The sequence below is a fragment of the Peromyscus maniculatus genome, chromosome 17 (genome assembly GCF_049852395.1).
Source record: "Peromyscus maniculatus bairdii isolate BWxNUB_F1_BW_parent chromosome 17, HU_Pman_BW_mat_3.1, whole genome shotgun sequence".
NCBI classification, from domain to species: Eukaryota; Metazoa; Chordata; class Mammalia; order Rodentia; family Cricetidae; genus Peromyscus; species Peromyscus maniculatus.
In genome coordinates this window covers 32,288,940-32,308,095 of record NC_134868.1, presented here as the reverse complement: position 1 = coordinate 32,308,095, position 19,156 = coordinate 32,288,940, and the positions used below count along the sequence as shown (strand labels likewise).

At 42.5% G+C, this 19,156-nt stretch overlaps 1 protein-coding gene across 7 annotated transcripts in view; it reads right to left on the bottom strand.

Annotated features, from left to right (window-relative positions):
- The window catches only part of Mtus1 (microtubule associated scaffold protein 1), a 149,167-nt gene that overhangs the window by 31,988 nt on the left and 98,023 nt on the right, over positions 1-19,156 (bottom strand). For all 7 annotated transcript variants that reach the window (XM_076553486.1, XM_006996674.4, XM_076553487.1 and 4 more), the window contains one exon: positions 1,825-2,039. In XM_076553486.1, the coding sequence (XP_076409601.1) occupies positions 1,825-2,039 (215 nt within the window). The remainder of the gene's footprint in view (positions 1-1,824; positions 2,040-19,156) is intronic.

The window sequence follows — 19,156 nt, the reverse complement described above, 5'->3', positions numbered from 1 at the left end:
CCTTCAGGTACATTCCTGGACCTTTGCACACAGAGCAGCAGTGAAGGCAGGGCTGCCTGCTTGACTCAACTAACATTGGACTTTCACTGTCTGTAGAGTCAGTCTGTGAGCGTGGGGTGGTGCAGGTCGTGACGGGGTGGTGCTCACTTAGGAAGGCCTGAATGAGCAGGAATCCGAGGAAAGCAGCAGGCAGGATCGACACTGCTTGCTGTCTGGAGTCACCCAACTCTGTGCCTTGATTTTCTTATTTGTACCTTCCCATTCGTTATTGTTTGGGTGAGCATTTAAGAAGATAAGCAAGTCCTTACTAAGTGCCAGATATTATTAACAAATATTAACTCCATCTTGCCTTTCCTTCATCTCCCTAATACACAGCTGAGCAGTTGGGCAGTGAGGGTTACAAACAAAAGGCCACTAGTGTCAAATGATGAAATTCTATAGTCCAAGTTAATAAATCAGAATCATTCCTAACAAGTACGCGTAATCTAATAATTTCCTGGTAGGCACATTTTTTTTAAAGTTAACTTTAGTGGTTTACTCAGCTCAAACATAGACAATCCCATTTCAATCTAATTCTAACTACCACATGTGGTTCCCACCTATTGCTCAACTCTCTTCTGAGAGTCCTGGCTACCACATCTGACCATCTGTGGACAGTGGAGAGCCACGAGAGGATCGTGAGCAGGACGGAGTGCTCTGTAGAGCCTCAGCTGTTAGCGGTGCTGGGGATGGACCGCAGAGAGAAGGTTGGAAGCGTACCAGGACCCAGTGATCAGCCAGGTCTGAACAGGATGACCTTGGGAGGAAGAGCAACCTCATTTTCCAAAGTATTCACTAAATGGGAAAGCTGTATATAATTAGACAAAAAAAATTAAGTGGAATTAAACTTTAATGCTATTGAAGTCTAGAGTTTAATGCTATTGAAGTCTAGAGTACTCCAGGCTATTATCTTTTCACTACTATCTTTCCAATGAAGAGACTCTGGAAGGGAAAAGGGGTTACTAAAAAATACTTGCAGGCTTGGGAGAAGGCTCAGTGGTTAGGAGTGAGCCCGAGTTCAAATCCTCAATACCCATGTAAAAAGCCAGGCATGATAGTATGTGCCTATAACTTCAGCCTTGGGAGATGGACACAGGTGGATCCTGGGAGGTCACTTGCCTCCTGGCCTTGGTGAAACTTCCAGTTTCAGGTTCAAAGAGACACCCTGCCTCAAAAGGTAAGGTGGAGAGAAACAGGGGACCTCTCTAGCTTCCATATGCTAGAGTACTTGCACCCATATGAACACGTGCTGGTACCCCCCACACACAAAGACCGAAGGAGGGAGGGAAAGAGAGAGAGAGAAGATAATAGACTATCATTGTAATCCCAAATTCCAGAGACTGATACGAGTATGAAATGAGTGATAAAAGAATAGTTTGAGTTCTGGAGATAACTCAGTCAGTACAACACTAGCCTTATAAGCACAAAGTCCTGAGTTTAATCTCTAGGACTCTCACTTTTAAAAAGACGGGCATAGTGGGTGGTGGTAGTACCCACCTTTAATCCCAGCACTCAGGGCAGAGGCAAGCGGATCTCCGTAAGTTCAAGGCCAGCCCCATCTACAAAGAGGAAGCCCGTATCGAAAAACAAAACAACAAAAATCCAGGCACTGTTTCAAGTATACACACACACACACACACACACACACACACACACACACACACACACACTCGGAGAGACAGTGATAGATGGCTGCTGCCCGGTCTTCCAATCGTTAAACCTATTTATAGGACAAGTGTGAGCTGAGCATCCTCCTTCCCCACGCCAGAGGGTTTACATCTTTACCTCGGACAGGAGGTGTTGGATCACAACGGTTAACGCTTCAAACTTGGTATTGCCGCAGGAAAGAAGCTGCTTGAGGTGCAGGATGAATCCACTTTGGTTTTCACATTTTGTCTTGTATTCAGCCAACTCAAGCGCTCTTTCGGAGGACAGCACATCTGGAGCTGTCTGGGTCTGGATGCACAGGCTTCTGGGATTCTTCTGCCGGCCTTTCTCAACTGCAAGAGGAAGAAATGAAAGCATAAGGAAGTGTGCCAGGTTAAACTTTATAATCACCGCCCTATAGGTTCGTAAACAGCTAACTACACCACGTGAAAGTGTTTGAACCACACTGACAGTGGGACATATACAGCGAGGCAGACTGGAATTGATCGGGGATCAGGGTGGTTGGAATTCATAAATATAGTCAATGGTTTTAATTCTGACTGTGAAGATTCATGTGGAGCTGAGAATTATGCATATGAACCAAACAGATTAAACAACTCAGACATAAAAAATTGGAGGCAAAATAATGATTTCATGGCTTTGATTTTTTAATTTAATTTAGAGTGTGTGTGTGTGTGTGTGTGTGTGTGTGTGTGTGTGTGTGTGTGTTTGTGAGGTATGTGCATGTAAGTGCAAGCACTTGAACAGCACTGTGCTCCTGTGGCAGAGGACAACCTCCCAGAGCTGCTTCTCCTCTTTTCCTGTGGGTCCCAGGATCACCAGACTGCCATGGCAAGTAATTTTACCTGCTGACCACCTCTCCAATGCAACGTCATTTAATTTTTAATTTTCCTGGTCAATTGACAAAGAAATGTGATAGTCAAGGGCCTTTCCTGTGTCTATTGGGGTGATCTTGTGATTTCTATCTTTGAGTTTAGCTGTGTGACAAACTACTGTAGGTCGAGCCATCCCTAAATCTCTGCAGTGAAGTCAACCTGATCGGGGTGAATGATCTTTTTGATGTGATCTTGAATTCAGTTTGCCAGCATTTTATTGGGAATTTCTGTACTTCTGTTCATCAGAGAGATTGATTTGGGGTTTGTGTGCGTGTGTGCGTGCATGTGTGTGTGTGTGTGTGTGAGAGAGAGAGAGAGAGAGACAGACAGACAGACAGACAGACAGACAGACAGAGACAGAGAATCTGGTATCAGAGCAATACAGTCGATTGTAATACAGTAATACAGCGAGATCCAGGACAGGCACCAAAACTACACAGAGAACATTTTTAAAAAGAAATCTGATAGTGACCACTATCTCTGACATGATAAGCACCAAGGAAAAATTCAAATGATTAAACTTGAAATGCTTTTCTTTCCTCTTACAGTTTCCTTTTTAAAAACTTATTAGACTTGGCATGGTGGCACACGCCTTTCATCCCAGCACTTGGGATGCAGATGCAGGTAGATCTCTGAGTTCCAGACAGCCTGGTCTATACAGATGTTCTTAGGCCAACTGAGGATTGATTCAGAGAGAGACACTGTCTCCAAATAATGAGTACATTTGTTTATTTTTAATCAGCATGCAAAAGTTCTTCACAGTCTGTTTCCCGTCGATCCTCCTCCCCCGACCCTAAAATCCTCCCGCTCCCCAGAAGTCCCCTCCCTTTCCCATCCCAGGCCTCCCGTGCATGTCCCACGGATGCCTCAGGGCTTGCTTCCTTGCTGTCTGTCTAGTTAGTCATTGCCAGGGTCTACACTACACTTGTCATTGCATGAATAAACTACCACACACACTGAAGATCTTGTACTTTGCTGCTCCGAGGTCACTGTGAAGGGCATCATATGACTGAATACACTGCTTCATTTTATAGGAAGTGCAAACCTAACATTCCCCACGCAGTAACAGTCAGTGAAGAAAAAACTTGTTTCACACACATGCTACTATTCCAGATTTGAAGAGACTGTTCACTCCCCATGCTGTGTTCTGGGAAATATTTGTTTTAAATGAAAATTTTTTCAGTTTTGGAAGCATTTCAACCATCAAGTTGCGTTGGATAAAACAGGAAACAATAATGCTTAATGTCTGGAAATAAACAGTCCCGACAATCAAAACAAATCTAAATATGAACAAAGAAAGCACATGTAACTAAAAAGAGTAAACTAAATATTTCCTTATTGTGACAAACAGTCCCTATGGCGCCGGCCCGTTCTGCGGTGACAGACAAATTTGACAGAACTTTTTAAGCAGCAAATATTTCCTCTCATTTTTCAGGGAGTCACAAACAAACTATCATCATCCAGGAGTGCTCGAAGTAAAGGAACATCTGGATTGTGTTCCAAGAGCCAGTGGAATACTCAGAATTATTACACCTAGAATAATATTTAAATATCAAGTTACATTCAAAATAATATTTATCAATCAGATAAAAGCGCTCTCATTTCCTGTGGCTGCTTTACATGGTAAAACAATTCCTAAGATTTGCTAATCCGCAGTTCTAAACTGAGTAAAATCCCCACTGTGTCTTAAACTACCTGGAGACGAGAAAAGTATGTGGCATTCTTTAGTGGCTTTAGTTTTTTTTTTTTTTTTTTTTTTTTGGATTTTTGAGACAGGGTTTCTCTGCGTAGCTTTGCGCCTTTCCTGGAGCTCACTTGGTAGCCCAGGCTGGCCTCGAACTCACAGAGATCCGCCTGGCTCTGCCTCCCGAGTGCTGGGATTAAAGGCGTGCGCCACCAACGCCCGGCGTGGCTTTAGTTTTTAAGTTATCACTTATTGCCACTTATTGCTTATCATTAATTGCCACTTCCCTAAATGCAGACAATATCCAGTTAGATATTGCCATGATAGAATTAGTACAAAAGATAAATTATGAATCACTTATTATATTAATGACAAAAAAATCTAAATATTTAACAGTGTAACAACATTTTCTATATATCAATTCCTCAATGTTTACCTTTAAGAGTTACTAAGGCTATGATGAAACACCATGATCAAATCCACTTTGGGAGGAGGAAAAGGTTTATTTCAGTTTACACTTCCATTTAACAGTCTATCACTGAGGGAAGTCAGGGAAGGAACCTGGAGGCCATGGAGGAGTGCTTCTTACTGGCTTACTCCCCATGGCTTGCTCAGCCTGCTTTCCTATAGAACCTAGGACCACCTGCCCAGGGATGACATCACCTACAATTGACTGGGCCCGTCTCATTGATCACTAAGAAAATGCTCTACAGCTAGACCTTATGGAAGCATTTTCTCAATAGAGGCTCCCTTCTCTCAGATGACTCTAGCCTATGTCAAGTTGACATAGAATTAGCCAGTCCAAAGTTCTAAGAAATTATGTTGGCCACATACCAGCTAAGAACAATGGTAGGTTTTACTCTTCAGAGTAGTCTATATTCTCCTCTTTTCCTTGAGCCTCAATCTCTCTGTAGCCCAGGCTAGCTTTGAATTCCTGGGCGCAAGTGGTCCTCTGCCATAGCCTCCAGAGAAACTAAGACTATAGGCAGGTGCCACCTAAGCTACTCCCCCACTAACCCCCCCTTTTTTAATCCTTCTGGTACCTACATAGGGAAGGTAAGGCTAAAGCAGGTGAGAGGGCCTCTCAGGTGTAAACAGCCTCTCTGGGATAGATTCATTTAGAATCCAGGCCACCGACACATTCTGTTATCACCACACACTCTGGAAATCGGACTGGATAGCAATGTAATTTATTCAATACACAGGAACAGAACACATGCAATAAACATACCAGACTATCCAAACTACCAGATTATAATTACAAAGTTTCAGAGATGGCTCTCACCTGCTCCCAGTTTTCCTCACAGTGTCAGGGACCAGACTGGGGCTTTATGGATACCCAGCACTCTACCACTAAGCTACATCCTAGCCAGAGGCTCATCTTCCACCGTAACCCTTTAGAAAACAGATTTTTTTTTTCCAAGATAGGGTTTCTCTATGTAACTTTGCGCCTCTCCTAGAACTCACTTGGTAGTCCAGGCTGGCCTCGAACTCACAGAGATCCGCCTGTCTCTGCCTCCCGAGTGCTGGGATTAAAGGCGTGCGCCACCACCACCCGGCTAGAAAACAGATTTTTTAAGATTCTTGGAGACTTAAAAACTACCTGGTGAAAATACAGAGTGTGTGTAAATCTAACAATGTTTACCTTCTTGGGCTAGGAACTTGAAGCCAGATAGTAAGACATTTTAAAGCATTTTCATACTTTTGGCTTTAAAAAAAAAATCTGTATGTGTACGTACGGGCATATGTGTGTACATGTGCTTGCTTGCAGATCTGTGGACCCATGCATATGCTTACAGAGGCCAGGGCAGGACATCAGGTGTGTGTCTCTCTCTCTCTCTATTTCCTTGAGACAGTGTATCTCTCACTCAACCTGATGCTTGCTGACTCAGCTAGGCTGGCTAGCCTTTGAGCTCTTAGGACTTGCCTTTCGCCACTGCCCCGCCATGCTGGAGTTACAGGCACGCACAGGCATGCATGCCAGATAATGCCACTCTTGTCTGAGTGCTCAGAGATCAAAATGCCCTTCTCATTCTTACACAGGAATACTCTTACCCATAGCACCATCTCCCAGGGCCCTATTTTTATACTTTAAAGTGACAGGGTAACTCTTATCTACACAAATTTTAATAAAGAAAACTATTTTCAAAAGTGCTGAAGATAAATTTTGAGCCCTTGAGTCCTTACTCGACACTTACAAGGCAAGAAAATACAATCTACTCAGAGTCTTTCCTAGAAAAATCTAGACAAGAATTTAAACATAGGATTTGCTAAGGACTTGAACACAATTGACAATCAAGGAGGAAATGACATGCCGACATTATTTTTCTCAAGTACACACCTTCCATTGTGCAGGGTGCCCTCTACCTGGGGCTGGACAAGCACACTGTGACCTCAATCTTTGCTCTACATACTACGCTCCCTGAGGACAACAATCCTACATGGCAGCCAATGACCCAGTTCACACATACTTCCCTGTCCCCATTCCTGGCTTGACTGAGGATCAGAGAGGATGAAAAAAAATCTCCAGTGATGCTTGAAGTCCCAAGGCTCATATAAATGGGTTACTTCATAACATGAAAAGCCAAGGGTTTCCCCTGATCCCTGTGGGATTTACTATTTACATGTAATTATCACAATATGATAAATTTAGCATAATATGAAGCAAACTGTGGCCATCTATCCTTACATGCCCTTACATGTTTTATCAAGATAAGGATGTTACTGTTTTGATAACGTGGCTGTATTTAAAAAGATAAACAATTTTGCTTATTATATTTATGTATCTGCTAACAGGACATGATCTGATCTCAATGAATCAATAGAAACCTTAATATAATCAACAAAGTGATACCACTGCCACTTCTGCCCATGTCACAATGGAGTCAGTATGGGAAAACACAATCTGGAAAACAAAACTGTTTATGTACATACTTGTACAAGATGTGGGTCCTGGGACTGAACCCGGGTCTTCAGGCTGGGTGGCAGTTACCTTAACTTGCTGAGCCATCTTGCAGGCTTCCCAAAAATTTTAATCAAAAATATCTGCTCACAATTCCACAAAGATCAGGGACAAGACAAGGTTGTTCACGATCTATTAAATATAGTACTTCAAATTTTAGCTAGAGCAATAAAACAACTGAGAGTGATCAAGAGGACAAAAATTAGAGAGGAGGAAGTCCAAGTATCTTTATTTGTAGGTGATATGATAGTATATATAAGTGACCCCTAAAAATTCCACCAGGGAACTCCTATAGCTGATTGTTGTGGAACAATCTTTTTGTACACTTTTAACATGCATTGCTCTCATTGGTTTAATAAAGAGCTAATGGCCAATAGCTAGACAGGGAGAGGTTAGGTGGAACTAATGGACAGGAAAAAGGAGAGCAAGGAGAAAGGGGCAGAGTTGTAAGGAGACACAGGGAGAAGCAAAATGAACATGGCACTACATTTTTTTGGTAAGGCATGTGGTAGAGTGTAGATAAACAGGGATAATTTAAGATGTAAGAACTAGTTAGTAACAAGCCTAAGCTATTGACTGAACATTTATAATTAATAACTCTCCAGGTCATTTATTGGAGAGCCGGAGGTCCCAACAAAAAGCCTACGGCTGATAAACACTTGCAGCAAAGTAGCTGGATTAAAAAAAAATCCATAGCCCTCCTATACACAAACAATAAATGGGCTGAGAAAGAAATTAGGGAAAGAACATCCTTCACAATAGTCTCAAGTAATAAAAAAATATCTTGGGGGTAACTCTAACCAAGTCAAGTGAAAGACTTATATGATAAAAACTTAAAGTTCTTGAAGAAAAAAAAAACTGACAAAGATTATCAGAAGGTAGAAAGTTCTCCCATGCTCATGGATTGGCCAGATTAACATGGTAAAAATTGTCATCTTACCAGAAGCAATCCACAGATTCAACACAATCCCTATTAAAATTCTAACACAATTCTTTATAGATCTTGAAAGGGCAATTCTCAACTTCATATGGAAAAAAAAAAAACAAGCATAGGATAGCTAAAACAAACCTGAACAATTATAGAACTACTGGAGGTCTCACCATTTCCAATTTCAAGTTGTACTACAGAGCTACAGTAACAAAAACCTCATAGTGCTGGCTGGCATTTAAAAAAAAAAAAAAAACCAGGTTGATCAATGGAATTGAATAAAAGACCCAGACACTAGTCCACACACATATGGGTACCTGATTTTTGATTGAAAAAAAAAAAAAAGCCAGAAATAAGGTCGGGAAATGGTGCATGCCTTTAATCCCAGCACTTGGGAGGCAGAGCCCGGCGGATCTTGTTAGCACTTGGAAGGTAGAGTCCAGCCTGGTCCACAGAGTGAAATCCAGGACAGGCACCAAAACTACATGGAGAAACCTGTCTCAAACAACAACAACAATAACAACAACAAAGCCAGGAATACACACTGGAAATTAGATAGCATCTTTAACAAATGGTGCTGGTCAAGCTGAATGTCTGCACATTGAATAAAAAAAATAGATCCATATCTATCGCCATGCACAAAATTCAAATCCAAGTGTATCAAAGACCCCAACATAAAACTAGATACACTGAGTCCAGTAGAAGAGAAAATGGGGAATAGCCTTGAACACATTGACACAGGGGACAACTTCTTGAACAGAATACCAATAACTCAAGCACTAACATCAATAATTACTAAATGGGACCCTATGAAACTGAAAAGCTTCTGTAAGGCAAAGGACACCATCATTCAGACAAAGCAGCAGCCTACAGAATGGGAAAAGATTTTTTATCAACTCCACATGCAATAGAGTGCTAATATCCAAAATATATATATATATAGAAATCAAGAAATTAGATATCAAAAAAATCAAATAATCAAATTTAAAATGGGGTACTGATCTAAACAGAATTCTCAATAGAGGAAACTCAAAGGGCTGAGAAACACTTAAAGAAATGTTCAATATCCTTAGCCATCAGGGAAATGCAAATCAAATGTACTCAGATTGCATCTAACACCTGTCAGAATGGCTAAGATCAAAAACACAAGTAACCATTCATACTGGTGAGGATGTGGAGCAAGGGGAACACTCCTCCATTGCTGATGGAAATGCAAACTTGTACAGCCACTATGGAAATCAATATGGCTATTTCTCAGAGAGTTGGAAATTGATCTACCTCAAGATCCAGCTATACCACTCTTGGGCATATACCCAAAGGACACTCTATCCTATTGCTTGCTCAGCCATGGTCATTGTGGCTTTATGCATAATATTCAGAAACTAGAAACAATCTAGATGCCCCTCAACAAAAGAATGGATAAACAAAATGTGGCACATTTACACAATAGAGTATTACTCAGCTATTAAAAAAAAGATAACATCATGAAATTTGCAGGTCAATGAATGGAATTAGAAAAAAAGTCATCCTTTGTGAGGTAACCCAGACCCAGAAAGATAAATATGGTACGTACTTGCTTATAACTGGATATTAGCCCATTAAGTAAATGATAACCAAGCTACAATTTGTAGAGCCAGAGAGGTTACGTAAAGAGGAGGGGTCTGGTGGGGAGATGCAGGGATTTCTCTCAGAAGAGGAAATAGATTTTACGGGCAGATTAAAGGCAGGTGAGGGTGGTGGAGTGGGAATCAGGTCGGGGGAGATAGATGGGTGGAGGAAACAAGCATGGGGAGGGATGGCTGGAATTGGAGTATGTTTGGAAACCTAGTACAGTCGAGATTTCCTGGAATGTATGATGGTGATTCCAATGAGGACTCCTAATAATGGGGGATATGGAGTCTCCACAGCCCACCTCTTTGTCACCAGGCAAGGCTGCCAGTGGTGGGACTGGATTATATTCAATTGAGTTGTTGACCAAGGAGATCCCACAGAAACTCCCAAACCACACAGGCTATTGCTAAGACAAATGGCTGCTCTCCCACACAAAACCCACTGAACATGGGAAAGTAAAGTTGGTGCTTACACGGAGCCTCCATTCCTACATCCCAGTGTCTGGTGTGAAACGAGAAACATGGACACCAACCTTTGACCTACCATCTCTTCTGCCTGAAAATATGTTAGGACCATGGTGGCACAGAACTTGTGGGAGTGGCCAACCAATATCTTGTTTGACTTAAGGACCACTCCAAGAGAGGGAATCCATGCTGGACACTGCTTGGGTAAATCAAGAATCAGAGACTAGGTAGCCTAGAGACCTGGAGCAAACCAAACATGACTGGTTTAAAAAAAAATCAAGAAAATGACTCCTAATGATATTCTGCTATCCTCATAGATCAGTGTTTTATCTAGCCATCATTAAAGAGGCTTTCCAGGGCAAAAGACACAGTCAATAAGACAAAAAGACAGCCAACAGAATGGGAAAAGATCTTCACCAACCCCACATCTGACAGAGGATTGATCTCCACAGTATATAAAGAACTCAAGAAACTAGACATCAAAATACTGAACAGTCCAATTAAAAAATGGGCTAAAGAGCTAAACAGAGAATTCACAAAACAAGAACTACAAATGGCTGAAAGACATTTAAAGAAATGCTCAACATCCTTAATCATCAGAGAAATGCAAATCAAAACGACTCTGAGATACCACCTTACACCTGTCAGAATGGCTACGATAAAAAACACCAATGACAGCCAATGTTGGAGAGGATGTGGAGCAAAGGGAACACTCCTCCATTGTTGGCGGGAATGTAAACTTGTACAACCACTGTGGAAATCAGTATGGCCGTTTCTCAGAAAATTAGGAATCGAACTACCTCAAGACCCAGCCATCCCACTCTTGGGCATATACCCAAGGAATACTGATTCATACCATAAAGATACATGCTCAGCTATGTTCACAGCAGCACTATTTGTAATAGCCAGAATCTGGAAACAATAGATTCCAAACAATTCCGTTGCCCATCAACGGAAGAATGGATGGAAAAAATGTGGTACATATACACAATGGAGTACTACTCAGCAGAGAAAAACAATGAAAGCATGAAATTTGCAGGCAAATGGATAGAATTAGAAAAAAATCATCCTGAGTGAGGTAACCCAAACCCAGAAAGACAGTCATGGTATGTACTCACTCATAAGTGGATTCTAGATATAAAATAAAGAACAATCAGACCACAACCCATAGAACCATGGAGGCTATATATATATAGCATGGAGGTTCCTAGGACGACTGTGGCTTATAATAAATTTTGGCTTCACTCAATTATTGAAAAAAAAATAGCCAAATGAATGGAAACACATGAACTATGAACCAAAGGCTGAGGCCCACCCCCCCCACCCCCCACTGGATCAGGCCCTCTGAATAGGTGAGACAGTTGATTGGCTTGATTAGTTTGGGAGGCAACTAGGCAGTGGGACCAAGTCCTGTGCTCATTGCATGAGTTGGCTGTTTAAAACCTGGAGCTTATGCAGGGACACTTGGCTCAGTCTGGGAGGAAGGGACTGGACCTGCCTGGACTGAGTCTACCAGGTTGATCGCAGTCCTCAGGGGAGGATTTTCCCTGGAGGAGGTGGGAATGGGGGGTGGGCTGGGGGTAAGGGGAGGGGGTGGGAGGGCGGAAAATAGGGGAACCCGTGGCTGATATGTAGAACTGAATGGTATTGTAAAATAAAATAAATAAAGAGGCTTTCTCTGGCAGCAGATGGTAACAGATACAGAGACCCATAGCCAGACATTATTCAGAGAGGCAGTCTAAATGGGAGATGTCCATCAAATCCCCCCCCTCAGAGCTCAGGGAAACCCTAGGAAGAGGAGGCAGAAAGATTTTAAGAGGTAGAGGGGATGGAAGACACCAGAAGAAAGAACAAGGCCCTCTGAATCTACTAAGCAAGGTGCATATGAGCTCACAGAGATTAAAGCAGCAAGCACAGGGCCCTACATGGGGTCTACACCAGGTCCGTTGTGTTTATATTATTGCTATTAGCTTAGTGTTTTTATGGGACTCCCGACTGTGAGAACAAGTGGGTCTCTGACTCTTGTATGTGCTCTTGGGACTCTTTTCCTCCTATTGGGTTTCCATGCCCAACTTTGATGTTTTTGCTTCATCTTATATTTTATTTTGTCATATTTGTTGTTATCTCTTAGAAGCCTGTTCTTTTTTTTAATGAGAGAGGGGAAGGGAGGTGGGGAAGAAATGGGGAGGAGGGTTGGGGTGGAGAGGACTGTAATCAGGATATATTGTATGAGCAAAGAATCTATTTTTGTTTTGTTTTGTTTTTCGAGACAGGGTTTCTCTGTGTAGTTTTGTTGCCTGCCCTGGATCTCACTCTGTAGACCAAGCTGGCCTTGAACTCACAGAGATCCATCTCTTTCTGCCTCCTGAGTGCTGGGATTAAAGGCGTGGGCCACCACAGCCCAGCTAAGAATCTATTTTCAATGAAAGGAAAAAATAATAATTAAATAAAAACTGCTCACTTGAACAACAGCTAAATAACTAGTCCAAAGGGTTAATTTATCATCTTACAGACAAAAATAAGTTGCTCCATTAGATGGATGCCCATCTTATTACTAAACATCTTTAGAAAGGGGTTTAAACCCGGGCTCAAAGCCTAAGCATGACACAGAACAAGCTAAGGAAAAAAAAAAAAACCCACCTCCTGGCCAAACATGCCATCCACTTATAGAATCGGCTTGATTCCCAAGCTGTTAAAATCTTAGAGAAAAAAAAAAAAAAGTAAGAAAACATCCCAAATGCCATGAAGCACAAAAAACAAACTACCTATGGATGAATCTATTTTCCTATGCACGTTGGTCTGCTCGCTACCACTCATTACAATCTACCATAATGGGGGTAGCCGGGGACTGGGCAGGGACGGGTATTGGGGGCCCAGCAGGGATCATCTCAGAGGACAGCATTACTCTGGGATGTAGGAAGGCCACCTGCACCGTTACCAGGCTAGACAGTCAAACCATTCCCATCTTTCGGCACTATTCTCAATCCCACATCTGAAAGTTCCAATAGGAATGCCATGTACTTGTTTTTGCAGTGGGTATCTCCTTGGCATTCGACGATGGGATTTGTGTCTTGCAACACTCCATGAAACTAAAGTATTAAAATGGGAATATTTTCTAATATAAATGAGCATCCCGATAGGCCATGGTTATCCAAATGGCTACTGCTCATTCTGTAGCTGTCTATGGAATGCATCTTAAGAAACTTGTGCAACAGACACAAGTATGTCACCAGTCTGGGAAGTATATGATATGATAATCAGATACTGGAATCATATACACACACTGGGGTGGAAGTGCAGGTAGAGAATGTTCTAGGTACCTGGGCACGGGGGCAGAGTCTTGACCAAATTTGCTCATGTGACAGACAGATGGCTGAAGGAGGGGGCCAGGAACCCAAGACAGAGCCAGAAAACACACATGAAGGCAGAGAATGGAAGGCCCCAAAGCCTGAGCATCTCGACACAATCATCAATCCCAAGCTAACATGTAGCCGCTGGAAGCCTAAACAGGAGCAAGGGCATGTGCAGGGTGCAAGATTTTATCACGTAGGGAACAGTAAACAATGCCTATGGGGTCCCGTGAAGGGAAAGAAGACCTAAAGGGGCAAAAGCCGAGGCAGAGAGGCCAGGAGGGAGGCCCAAGGACAACAAATCTGGGGTCCATGATAGTGAGAACCAGGCAGGAAAGAATGGGCCTCATAGCCAAGAGATCAGGAGGCACCAGGTGACGCGCAGGCTTCCAGCTGGGAACCATCAGGTTGATGGGCAGAATGAGGACAAGGGCAGAAGAGGAAGAGTGTGGAATGGCTTGTGAGGAAGGTGTGAGAACCTTCTCTCACACTCTGCTCCCAAATCTCCAAAAATAGCTCATTCGAAACTCACCTCCTCTTCAGAATAATCAGCTGCCCTGTAATTTTCTCAAGGTGCAATCAAGCCTGAAGATTGCCTAAAGCCTTCCCCCACACACACAGGACTACATGCACACACATTCTATCAATTTAACAATGGGGGTAATCTATACCACCTTATCAAAAATAATTGTAAGTTATTATATTGTTAGCAAGCATTAGCTTAAACATAGAGCTCTCTATATATTCAAGGATAACCTTGATTTGTAATCCTCCTGCCTCCACTTCCAGAATGTTAGGGTGGCAGTCATGTGACCTCATGCAGGGTTTATATAGTTGGGATTGATCCTAGTGCTTCATGTATGCTAGGCTAGCATGTAAACAACTGAGGTACTTATTTATTAAGTGTCTCTCTGCATAGACCTAACTGTCTTGGAGTTTGCTATCTAGACCAGGCTGGCCTTGAACTCATAGACATAAGCCTGCCACAGCCTCCCTAGTGCTGGGATTAAATCATGTGCCACCACACACAGGTTACATCTCTATCTTAACAGTAATTTTCATTATGAGTTTTTTGTTTGTTTTTGTCTTAGTCCTTTTGACTTGCCAGTCTTACTAAAGACATAAAAAACTGCTCAGTAACATAAAGCCTGCTTATGTCAAGTAGTGTCTTCTTAATTTCACCAATGACAACATGCATCAACATGTCCTTTCTAATTAAACACATGGAAGAATAATATAGTACCCCAAACACTGTCTTCTCACCACTAGGAACTCATCTCCCAAACAAGCAATGGCAGCCTGCAAGGGCCTTCTTGTAGTTACTCCTCCAGAGTACATAAGATTTACAACTTGTAAGTACTGTGTCTTCTGTGATTTTTACATACTGAACTAAGTCCAGTCAGATGATGTCACTGATATGCCACTAAGGCCATACCCTGTGGGTGGGCACTGTGTAGCGACAAAGAGTACCTCCATTGCTCAGACCATGTTGTGATTGTGTTTGTCAGAAAAGGACACTTCTGAAGCCCAACAGCTGAGTATAGACACTAGTTGACATAACACACTGAGCGGTAGCAGGGTCTCCAGAATGTACCAAAGGTATTAAAAAAAAAAAACAAAAAACCCAAAACCAAAAAAAAAAAAAAAAAAAAAACCAACAATTATGGTTAAGCACAGTAGATGCTCTTGTAAAAGAAACCAAACTTCAAATAGCCAGTTCAACATTAGGAATACATATGTTAACAACAAATAAAAAGAGAACATCATTCCCAAAATAGTAAGCCCCGAAGAGGGAGGTGCCTAGAACCAGGCTATAGAAGTCACAGAGAAAAGGACAAATCCCTCAGCCCCGTGATGGTTTGAATGAGATATTCGCCGTAAGTCTTGGCCCCATTGCTGGCTATTTGAGGAGAAGTGAGAGGTGTGGCCTGGATGGAGGTGTATCACTAGCGGTGGACTTTGAAGTTTCAAAAGATTTCCAGGTAGTTCTCTCTCTGTTGTTGCTCCAGCCAGCCACCCGATGCCATGGCTTCACTTTGCCATCATGGACTCTGATCCCCTGTAGCCATAAGGCCAAAGAAACCCTTTCTTTAAAAGTTGGGCGTGGTATTTTATCAAAGCAATAGAAAAGTAACTAATACAGCCCCTAAAAGTCTTCTTAGTATTAATTTTCCCCAGAGCTATATCATCACAGATAAAAGGACTTCCAAGATAATCAAAAGTACAGCCAAGGGGAATGCAGAAAAGGGTATTAAAACCACAACTGCTGTCTTTTTACCTAACATCACAAGTAACGTGCATACACTACTTTTGTTTTGGGTGGGAGAGAGAATAGGGTCTTGCTATAGCACGGGCTAACCTTTGTCTCTCAATACCGCCTCAGCCTCCTCATAAGTGCTAAGATTATAGATGTATGACACCATGCTTAGCTCTGCACATACTGCTAATAAATTAGCTCTAAGATATTCTTTAAAGATACCCCAAGATGTCATAGTACATATTACTGGGGTGTTTTGTCTGCTTGCATTTTATGTAGCTTTGGCAGTTCAAGGCCAGCTTGGTCCAGGACAAACTACCTGCCTCTCTCCGCTGGGTGGTAAAGGCATGTACCACAACCCAACCATAAGACATGTTATTTTAATAGTGATTCTCTGTGTCCTTGGTAAGTAACTACTGACATGCTCAGAGGCCAGTGAAGTAATCAAGATGACTTTAAAAAAGCAAAAAGATGTGGCTATACATTAGGACAGTGAAGTATGGTAGAGCTTCATCACTGATCTGTTATCCTTCAATCTGGCGTTTTAAAGAACATACCAACAACCAAACCTCTTTTTACATATAAATTGATGTGTGTATACATATATACACATACCATAACGTGTATGTGTATATTATGAAAACTATCTATAATGGCTTCATTGATATCTATTATTTTGATGTTTGAGAAAAACACATTTATCTTAACAGTACATGAATAGAATAACCATCATAAATGTCTCACTAATAAACTTTAAAGGCATAAAAGACACATCTGAAATGCACAACACCTTCCTCGATGCATTATTTTAAAATGGAAAGTTCAAGTATTTCAAGTAACTATAGCCAAACAGTAAGACCTTCGTCCAATAATAAAACAGCTTGAAAGTTGAAGCCGGTTTTTGCCAACCTGACACAAGCTGGAGTCACTTGGGAAGAAGGACCCTTAGCTGAGGAACTGCCTCCATCAGATCAGCCTGGGGACGTGTCTGTGGGGCATTTTCTTAATTGCTAATTGATGCAAGGGGCCCAATCCACTCTTGGCAGCTCCGTTGCTTAGCAGGTTGGCCTGGCTTGTATAGGAAAGGTAGCTAAGCAAGCCAGGGAGAGCAGGCCCGCAAGCAGTGTTCCTCCATGGTCTCTGCCTCAGTTCCTGTCTCCAGGTTACTGCTGCGGCTTCCCTTGATGGTGGACTATAAATTGTAAGCCAACAAATCCTTTCCTCCCGAGGTTGGTGTTGGTCAGAGTTTTATTATAATAACAGAAAAGCAAACTAAAACAAGAGGAATGATTACAAATACTTAACACCAAAACCACTTTGTGTTATTTCAGAGTAAAAAAGGCAGCAAGATCTGCTACGGATTCCATTTGTTGAATAATACCCTTCCCTCCATTCATAAGTGACCAGTAAAAGTCTCTGAGAACTAATCGCTCTGCCTTTTGGGGACAGACACGCCCATGCTTCAGGAACTAGAGAAATCCCACAGCTTCTCAGCACTCTTTCAGGTAGAGTAGCCATGTGACTGGGATCTAGCCCAAGAGACTGGAACTTCAGAGATCTGGCACCACCTCCTTCCCCATTTCCTTTGCTTCCTGCCTGAGGAAGGCGCCCAGAGGGAAAGGCGGCGCTCAGGACACAGCAGAGACACCAGGCTTGGCTACAGAGCCAGGCAGGGCACAGCTCTGTCTCTGGGGGAGGTGCCGCACTTTCTCAGCTGACTGGTTTTCATGCCTAGAGCAAGTCTAAAAGTTTTTCCAAGTGAACATCCAACGTAAGAACATAATTTGATGAATTTCACTGTAATTGAACAGATTTCATTCACGTGCTGTATAGTCAAAATTGTTCTCTTTAGTACTGCCCCGAGTAAATACATATGTCGTTCTGATACTGCTTTCTTCTTCCTCAGTACTTCCATTGCTAGCTACCCTCATCCCACCCCTACACTCCAGCACTGGGATCAAACTCAGACCCGCCGACATATCATAGGATATTATTCCTGGGGAGACACGGACAGCATCTATTCACCCAGATAGGGCACCAAAGTCCAACTCAGTGAACCAGTGGGGTTTTATTGGGGTTCCTTAGAGGAGTGGGTATGAGCGGGGTCGCTTACAGGAGGAGAATGACTCAAAGACAACTGCACGACCAAAAGCCACCGCAGCATGAGTGCTGACTGCTAAAAGCTGGGAACCAGCTTCTCATTGTCCAACGAGCAGGAAGCTCAAGGGTGGAGAGGGTCTCTGCTAGGTCAGTCAGCTCAGCTGCTTCTGCCTCTTCCCGGCAGCTGGGCGGATTTGAGTTTCCTCCGGGCAGCTCTCCTCTTCTGAGAGTGTCTGAGAAGTCTTGATTGTTTACATAAACTGGAGGAGGGAGGAGCCTAGTGCATCTGGCCAGTTTCAGGGACTTCCTGAGTCTTATAGAGCGTCCCTACTGGGTGGAATGTTTTAACTGGGAGGAAATTGCTGCACAGCAGGACAGCAATCAACTTTCAGTTCATTAGCCCAGCAAAAATAATTCAAAATTCTTAGTGTAATTAACTGCCTTCCCTTACATCAAAGAGAACGTTAAGTATTTGAGCATCAGGCGATACCATCTGTAATAATTAGTACGGGTTTATTTCCAGCTTGGAAGGAAAACTAAAACTGAGAGGGAAGGAGTATTTATACATAGAAATATATTTCCCTTATACTGATCCAGCATAAAATTAGGACCAGTGGTATTATGATAAAAATCCAAAATACACTTAGCTTAGCTTAATACTTTGTCAAGAAATACTCTAGACAGAAACTTGGGACTATGAGTGAGGTCATTCCAGACTTTCAGGGTTCCTCCCTGATCCTGAGTCTTCATCTATGTTTGGTATCTTCTTCCAGTATCACCCAAGATCCCTGCCAGAGTGGCTTTCTCCTCCAGCCTTTATTTACCGGGAGAAAAAATTCCATCTCTGCCCTGTGCTCTTGTTCCAGGCTTTTACCAGGAGCCTGTTCCCAGTCTCTCTCTCACCACACTGTTTGCTCAGAAATATTACAGTTTTTTTTTTCCTTTGAAAGAGCTACCTGCTTGCTTCCTCGCCTCTCTAGGCTTTCACATTATTTTTCTCTGTCTGGAGCACTTTTTATTTATTTCTAAGCTAGTTCCTCTTATCCTAAGGACCTGACTTAAAAGGTACTCCTTATGGAACACCTGGATAATGGTAACAAGAACCACCGGAGGGCCCAGGCCACACCCTACATGATTACCTGTCTCTTGTCCAATTATGGGTTTAAGGAAGGCAGAGGGCTGTGTGGGACCTCGTCCCGGCTCTTTTCTCAGCACCAA